This window comes from Merops nubicus, unplaced genomic scaffold, assembly GCF_000691845.1.
Source record: "Merops nubicus isolate BGI_N331 unplaced genomic scaffold, ASM69184v1 scaffold13985, whole genome shotgun sequence".
Lineage (NCBI taxonomy): Eukaryota > Metazoa > Chordata > Aves > Coraciiformes > Meropidae > Merops > Merops nubicus.
In genome coordinates this window covers 18,956-27,269 of record NW_008611692.1, presented here as the reverse complement: position 1 = coordinate 27,269, position 8,314 = coordinate 18,956, and the positions used below count along the sequence as shown (strand labels likewise).

Below are 8,314 nucleotides of genomic sequence, written 5' to 3'. Positions count from 1 at the left end.
AGCCCCAGGATCTCAATGTTCTATGAAATATTCCCTCTGATGTGGGCAGAGGCACAAACACATTTGAGTTTGTGAAGATTTGTGCTCAAATGTTCAGTTCCTTGATTTTTAAAATTAAAAAATATCTTAGGTACCCGTATGCTGTATTTTTGGCCCTTATTTTTTTAAGGGGGTGTGGAAGCCTTTCCCATGCAGATAGGCATCTTGTGAGAGTTATAAACCACTTCAGTTACTGTTTCCCCTCCTGGTTTATATGTCTGGTTTTGGTTTGCATATTTTGGAGTTGCGGTTTTCATTTTATGGGCAGCAGGAAAAGAGTTCTCAGTAGCAGTATTTTAATAGGTTTACAAACACATGGGCCCAGCAGCATTTAATATGAGAAACACTAGAAGAAAGAAATATGAAATATAGAAGAACTACAGAAGTGTCTTAGCTGTATGTTCATTTTTTTACTTATACCCCAAAGTTCAGTAACACAAAAAATAACATTTTTACTAATACAAACCTACAATAGCAAATCAAAACATCATCTGGTAATACAGAGATACTTCATACATTAAATCATTTAATCATACATTAAATGTGATATACAGCACCTGGTTTGAAGCTGCTTTTTTTTCAGACAAGTGGAGTTAGAAACTCTCTGAAAACTGATAACAAAATTTATGTATAGATTGTTTAAGCGGCTCTGTATACAGTAATACAACTGTATTTCTTCTGGGTTTCCGTGCTATAGTTGGAAACCAAACCAAATTGTCTGTATATGGCAACTTTTTTAGCTCCTTTTTTAGCACACTCCAGGCCCAGCTATTCTTTCAGTCAATGTGAATTGACACTAAAGGACAGCTCATAAATGTTCAAAGTTAAAAACTTACCTTCTGTATACTGCAGTGCTCCAAAACTGGCTTCTGACACCATCCGCAGTACTGCTCGTGACAAGTTTTGCGACGTGAGCTGCGTGTTTTGGTTTAGTACATTTGGTATGTTCAGTTGATCCACTAAACTTCCTTTTTTTTTTAAGTCATTCTTTCACTTTTTAAAAAGTCTTATCTCCTGACCACTCCCCCAGCGTTTCTTCTCGTGCAAGCACAGTTTCAGAGGCTGCCTTGCTCGCTGGGTGTTGTGCGGTGTGGGGTTCAGGCCTCTCTCCCTGTGGGTGCGTGTAGGTCGGGACTGCAGGGACAGGTCGAGGCCGAGTGTGCCCAGGGTGCCCATTTAAATAGTGCCCAAAGTTTCAGGTACTTGTTCTCCACTGGTTGTTTTTCTTTCTTAGCTGTTATGCTGTCTGGTAGAGGAAAGGGTTAATGTCAGGTATTACCCTTGCTGGAGATTAAATGTCCTGCTAATGGGCTCTTCCTCCTGCACTGGAGGCCTGGGTGAGGAGCCGAAGAGACACTGTCCCAGGGCTGCCCTCTGGGCCCCACATCCAGGCACTGCTGCCCATCCTGCTTCTTCCCTAGTAATTGCAATTCCCCATTAACTGCAGTTAACATTTTTTTCAGTAATGAGGAAGTCTTCCCAGTTGGGATAATTAGTGAAGTTTGTCCATGTGGATGTTGTTTCCAGCTGTGGTATAAAACCCAGTGCTGGAGACAAAGACTCCTTAGAACATTTCACATGTGAAGTTTGCATTCTTTACTTACGCCTTGTTTTTAAAACCCCTGAAGAAAGCCAGTTAAGACGTAGCTTTTCCTAGCCTGGCACGTTTCTTCATCCTTTGTCTTAATTATATCAAAATATGATCTCTAAATTTAATCTTTTCTCTGTTTACCAATGCCATTTTTCAAAAAGTTGTGTGTTGTTTCACATTACCAAATGCAGAGTTTTTAATTTAGATAAATTTTCTCATTTTCCCTCAATTAATTCTCCTTACCGCTGCTGCAGTTCAGTATCACAGGACCCAGGGAGGGAGAGCAGCGTTATGAAGCACTGCTGCAGTTTGCTTTGGAGGCACCTGATGCCCCAGCGAGTGAACACGTGGCACTTACCCAGCTGCTCACAATTCCAGTCCTAGAAGCGATTTGGAAACTTGAGACTTTATTTGCAGAAAAACTAGAGTGAAGTGGATGTATCAGGTGTATTTTCCGGTAGATGCTCCTTATAAAAAATGAGTTTGAAAATGTGCACAAAGTGGTGAACAAACCAGGGTTTTCTAATCCCATGAGTTATGTTCGGCAACATTTCTGCGAAGTAGTTTTTGGCCACTCTCTTTTTTTCCTTTTGGTCCTCAGTAGCGCCTGTTCTAAGGTGAAGCAAATGATATACAGCAACGTTCAGCCTTCAAATTCCAACTTACTGTGGGACCCCGAGTTCATGCTGGATTTTATTGAGAATCCTTCTGCTCACAGCATCAACTACTCGATGCTGGGCAAGATCCTGAGTGACAACGCAGCCAACCGCTACAGCTTTGTCTGCAACGCGCTGATGAACGTGTGCATGGGGCACCAGGACGCGGGAAGGTCAGCACTTTCACCTGGCTCCAGGGAGACCTCCTGGTGGCCTTTCAGTACTTCAAGGGGCCTGTTAGAGAGATGAGGACAGACATTTTAGCAGGGCCAGTTGCAACAGGACATGGGGTAATGGCTTTAAACTAAAAGAGGGATGTTTAGGCTAGTTGGAAAGAAATTGTTTTTTACAGTGAGGGTGGTGAGACCCTGGCCTAGGATACCCAGAAAGGTGGTTGATGCCCCAGCCTTGGCAACATTCCAGCTGCGGTTGGATGGGGCTCTGAGGAACCTGCTCTAGTTGCAGATGTCCCTGCCCATGGCAGGGGAGTTGGAACTAGGTGATCTTTAAAGGTCTTTTTGAACCCAAAGCATCCTGTGGTTCTGTGAAATGTGGGGCATTCTTGGCAAAGCAGAGCAGCTGAGAGGAAGCAGTTTTGTAAGAGCAACAAAGGGGAACATCTAAACGTGGCCAAACGAGTTTCGCTGTGGAACAGAGGAAAAATAAACTTGCACTGAGATGAATCAACTCTGCTCTGCTTTTTAGAATGTTACATAACTCTGAATCATACACCAAATCACACATAAGACATTGAGATCTATGAAGTAAAAGTCATTAATGCCAGTTGGACTTGTGGCTCTGCCCCATCCTGAGCAGCAGTGCTGGCCTGGCCAGGGTGAGAGGGGTCCTGCACCGAGGTGTCACCAGTGACCTGGGGGAACCACACACAGGACTTTCATGGGATGTTTTTGTGAGGGGGAGGATGGAGCCACTGTTGGCAGCAGCGCTGGGGAGGCCCCACGGAGAGGGGCAGGTGGACCCTCGTGGTGGGCTGAAGCTGGGGCTGGGCTGTTCCACCTGTCCCTTGTCGTGGGCAGCTCAGCACAGGGAGGGCAGCTCGTAGGAACTCAGCGTGTACAGAGTAGGATTTACACAAAGTAAAGGCCCTGTGCTGCTCTGGGTTGGGCAGATGCAAGTTACGGGGTACAAGTCACATACTGTTTTTTTCCCCAGATGCTCCAGGTTGTTCACAAGTGAGTAACACTCAGTTATGTGTACAGTAGCAGCATCACATTTAGGCATAAACCCCCACCTCGAGAAAGGAGACACCAGTTCTCCTGCCAAGCACTGATCTGCTTTGACCTAAGTATTTGTGGCTTACAGAATACCTTGCTTCTGTATTAGTTTACCTCTTCTTTCCTAGGATTAATGACCTAGCAAACCTCTGCGCTGAGCTGACGGCGTGCTGCACAGTGCTGAGCTCAGAGTGGTTAGGGGTTGTAAAGGCTCTTTGCTGCTCTTCAAATCATGTCTGGGGTTTCAATGACCTGCTCTGCAGTGTGGATGTAAGTTCAATGTCTTCTAAAGTGTCTGTTAACCCTGTCCACCAGGGGGGTGCTTAGAGGTGTAGGGAGGTTTCCGTTCAATACAAAATGCGGAGCACAAATGTGGAAGACCAAATGTATCCACTTGAGTTTTCTAGGCTTTTTTCAATGAGATGCATGATGGATTTTTATTCTTTCCTACAACTTCAGAGTTAATGTAGAATTTAGGCAATGCTTAAGAGTTTTCTCTATTTTTTTTTTTTTCTCTTTGTTAAGGAACAATGATGAATATCAGAGATACTCTTTGAAAGGAGCAGCTGGGTCCATATGCCTTTTGTAAAATGCTGATGGATGTGCAAATAACTATCTCCATTTTAAAGAGCCTGTTTTGGTGTTGACTCTTAGATCGTAGAAGGGTTGGCATGCTTTGCAGTTCCTTACTCACCTGGTGAAAGTTACCACAGTGCTGTTAAAATCAGCAGGGTTATGGCGACTAATGTTATCCAGTATCTGTTTCAGCATATTTATCTCTGGTTGGATTACATATGCCTTTAGAACAGATTGGAGCTGAGTACTCTGGGGACATGTTCTTGTCCTGAAGCTAAGGAATGAGTATTGATGTTACCAGTTTTTATAGAATGATAACATTTTTCTCAAGTTTTTATGAGGCTAATGTTTTGTATTTCAGAATTTGTGGTATTTGAAATAGGTATTTGTTAAAATTAAGAGGCATCAGTATTTGCCATAAAATGCTGGGGAAATGCATTAAAATGTGGAGAGAGATGCTTACCTGTACACATTTTACTGTTTATTCTTTTAATTCCTTAATAGTAATAGCAGTGGTGCATGCACTGTTGTGTGAAGCCTTGCAATGCTTTACCTTCCAGGTGAGTGACCTGTCGTTCCACGATTCCCTGGCCACTTTCGTAGCCATCCTGATTGCCCGGCAGTGCTTTTCTCTGGAAGATGTGGTTCAGCATGTCGCACTGCCCTCTCTTCTTGCAGCTGGTAGGAAAATGCTGAGAGAAAAACTTAAAATGAAAAAAGTAGGACTCCTTAAGAAATCTCCATTGATGAAATAAGTAGAGTGTTCTGAGCTGCGCTTCTCTGTGGGGTGCCACCGTTGTGCCTTGCAGTGTGTGTCCCTGCCCTTAACGCTGAGTTAGAGCAGAGAACCCATGCTGGACGAGGGCTGTCAGAGTTGCTGACAGCATTTGTCCCCTTTTGTCACGCAGCCTCACCTTCTCCTTGCAGCTCTTTTCTGCTCTGCCCTATGTGCTCAGGTGTCTGCCAAATCTGCTCAGGTTGTGCATTTCCTTCTGGCTTCAGTTTGCCTGACGCTGGTGCTTTCTCTCTGACCTTGCTGTCTTTGCCTTCAGCCCTGGAGTACTGTAGCTGTGGTCCTCTTTGTTGATCACTTTACACATTTCTTTACATTTTCTGTTTCTTATTTCTGCTTTGACTGTCAAAAGCCATTTTAACCATGTATTCTTTTCTGCCATTTATTAAGTCTCTTGCTTACCAAAAATTGTACTATACTTTCCTGTTTTTTAATTACTCAAGGCCCCAAATGCTGCTTCCTGCTGATGAAATTATTGTATTCCCATTTAAAATGGGGCTGTGAGGTAGAATATTTCCAGGGCTGCCACTGGGACTCTTGAGGTCCTGGGCAGATGCCTTACGTCCACCTCCCATCTTCATAGCCTGTGGAGATCCGGATGCTGAGCCTGGGGCGAGGATAACCTGTCGGCTACTCCTGCACCTCTTCAGGACCCCCCAGGTCTGTCTCTTTCCCCAGGGATCAGGTAAGTTCCTGCTGCGTGGTCCTTTTGTTTCAGAAAGTGAACCCAGATGGGTTTTGGTGGCTTCAGTTTTCATGTCTGAAAATATCCATAGTGCAAGTAGAAATGACAGCCTGTTTAAAATACAGATGCTTTACTAGTGAAAAGCTGATATGTACTATTCTTACTTATTTGGGAAATGTTTTATGTGCATGTTAGGCCATAGAGGTTGGCTAAAACTTACTCATTATCAGCACTTGGTCACCCAGGTGTGGCATAATGTTGACATAAAACTCAGCCATATTAATATTTCATCTCAGAAAAAGAAAATTATGTTTTAATACAGCATCTGTGTACACTTCAGCAAATTCAGAAGAATTGTTCTGTCCTGATAGCTCTTATTTTGTTTTGGAATTTCAGTGAAACAATTGTGTGAGCCTGGGATGTATTAACACTGTTTTTGGCCAGTGCTGCTGTTGGCAGGGGTAGGACCTATTGGGGTCTCCACCTTCTTTGGCAATAAGGAATTATTATTATTATTATTAAGTAATGATTAATTGAAATTAATTGTCATTTTAAGTAGGGTATAATAAAGCATCTAGTCCAACAGAAGAAATACAAGGAAATTAGTTCTCAGGATATATTAATGTAGTTCTTTTTCCTTTTAAATTTGAATATTCTGTGGTCTGACCTGTGTGTGTTTGCCACAGACTAAAAGAGGAAAGAAAAGGGCAAGGAACAAGCATCTAACAATTAGAAAGAAACATGCCTGGTGATAACCTGTGTTTTGACATAAAAGTATTTCAGCAAATTTGATAATCTCATTTTCCCACAGAAATAGTCTTGTTGACAGAAAAAAATATTTCAGTTTTTGATTGGTGTCAAATTCTTATCTCTAAAAGTAATATTGCCTTCTTTTTTGAACCAGAAACAAATGAGCTTTTGCTGCATGTTTGAACAAAACAAGTAAGAGCTGTGAAGAATACTGTCTGAGTTACAGAAATGTGTTACAAGGTCCCAGGCTTCCTCAGAAATAAAGGTGGATTTGAAAGGAAAAAATGAGGTCTGATAGTCTGAACACTAGGAAGTAGTGCAAATTAAACAAAATGTGACCACGTTACAGACTTTTCATAGCAGGGCTCAACTAACCACCTCAGAAAGGTGGTAGATCCATCCTCCCTACCTTGCAGTCTGGTTATCTTCTTCTTCAAGGTAGAAAAAGCCCTTGCTGACTTGTTTTACTGTGTGCTTCCGAGCTGCAGAATTAGGCTTAACTGTGCCACAGACATTTATATTTATTAATTTTGCCCCATTTGTAGTGAAGACTACGTGAGGGAAATAATTTGCAAAATCTGTGAAGTCAAAACCAAAATACACTTCAGTGTCTCATTGTGGTTAAATTTGTTTACATGGACACAGTGAAATGACAGGCTCATTTTTCTATTTAAGTAATCTTCACTTATTTTGATATTAACATCATAACCATGTCTGCCAGTTGATTTTAATGACTTACCTGTTGGTCTCCAGTTTCAATTTCAGAGAATTCAGTTTTTCATTCGGTTGTTGTACTTCTATAGCTGTTCTAGATGAGAAGAGTTTTGTACAAAGGAAATTTTAGTTGGTAAATAACAACCATTTTCTACAAGATTTACTCTTCTTTCCACAGGGAAATTATTTCCTGGAATTCGTTCTTCTTGCGATCGTCACCTCTTGGCTGCTGCTCACAAAAGTATAGAAGTGGGAGCTGTGTTTGCAGTCTTAAAAGCAATTCTGATGCTTGGTAAGATTATGCAGAATAGTGCGTGATGCTTTTGTTCTAGTGGTCGTGCTAGTTTGCTTCCCTGGGAATGTTTCTGGGAAAGGAAAACCCTGATGACAGGGCAAAAACATGGATGCTGTCTGTGCTCCTGTAGCATGTGAGCAGCAGTTCACTGCAGGTCAAGAGACAGGATTTTCCTCTGGTGAGTCAGCCCCAGCTGATGAGGATTTTAGCAGATGTGACTTTTTCCCATTTTGACCACTACCCTCCCAACCATGTCCCAGTACTTCCCAAACTCGGGTGAGTACCTCTCAAATATAGAGAGGCAGGTATGGTTTAAAGAAGGTTTGTGTGCTGTTTATTTAGGAGTAACTGTGAAGCAGCACAGCACAGGCACTGGATGGTGGTTTTCGTGGCAGTAGCTCTGCTAAACCCTCATGGATTGAGGGTAACACAGTACCAGGGAACAGAGAATAAGGGATGGGAGAAGTTAGTGTGCAGGAGAGACCAGTGCACTGTGGTGTTTTGAGCACTCTGTGTAAATATGTAGTAGTCTGGGGATGTGGCCATAGCTGCTGAAGCACTGTCAGTTTCCTTGGTGCAGTAGTTTGAAGTATTTTGCTGGTAGTTTTGGATTTTAGCAAAAATTCCTGTGTATGACCAGAGGCCCTGGTGTGAATGTTTGTTTGGAGGAATGGCTGGCGCAAGCTGTTTAAGCCTTGTTACAGCATTTTAGGTGTTGAACTTGATAGTAAAGAGAGGGGTTTCCTAAGGGATTGTGCCCATATGTGGTGCATCCATTAAGATCCAAAGGAGTTTCTGCTGACTTAAAGCATTAGACTACATGGTGTGGTTGAATCTTCCTTATCTAAGGTCTCAGGGCCATAAACTTGTAAAATGTGAACTGGGTCTGATTTTTTGTTTGTTTGTTTGTTTTTGGGCTGCATCCAAAGTATTTTTTCCTTGTTTTTCTGTTCACCCCTGTTGGTTTTGGGTAGATAGTG

At 42.4% G+C, this 8,314-nt stretch overlaps 1 protein-coding gene across 1 annotated transcript in view; it reads left to right on the top strand.

Annotated features, from left to right (window-relative positions):
- The window catches only part of MED12L (mediator complex subunit 12-like), a gene marked incomplete at its 3' end in the record, with an annotated part of 33,833 nt that overhangs the window by 6,567 nt on the left and 18,952 nt on the right, over window positions 1-8,314 (top strand). The window contains exons 7-11 of the mRNA XM_008941297.1: window positions 2,232-2,459; window positions 3,650-3,791; window positions 4,658-4,778; window positions 5,474-5,575; window positions 7,218-7,331. Of these exons, the coding sequence (XP_008939545.1) occupies window positions 2,232-2,459; window positions 3,650-3,791; window positions 4,658-4,778; window positions 5,474-5,575; window positions 7,218-7,331 (707 nt within the window). The remainder of the gene's footprint in view (window positions 1-2,231; window positions 2,460-3,649; window positions 3,792-4,657; window positions 4,779-5,473; window positions 5,576-7,217; window positions 7,332-8,314) is intronic.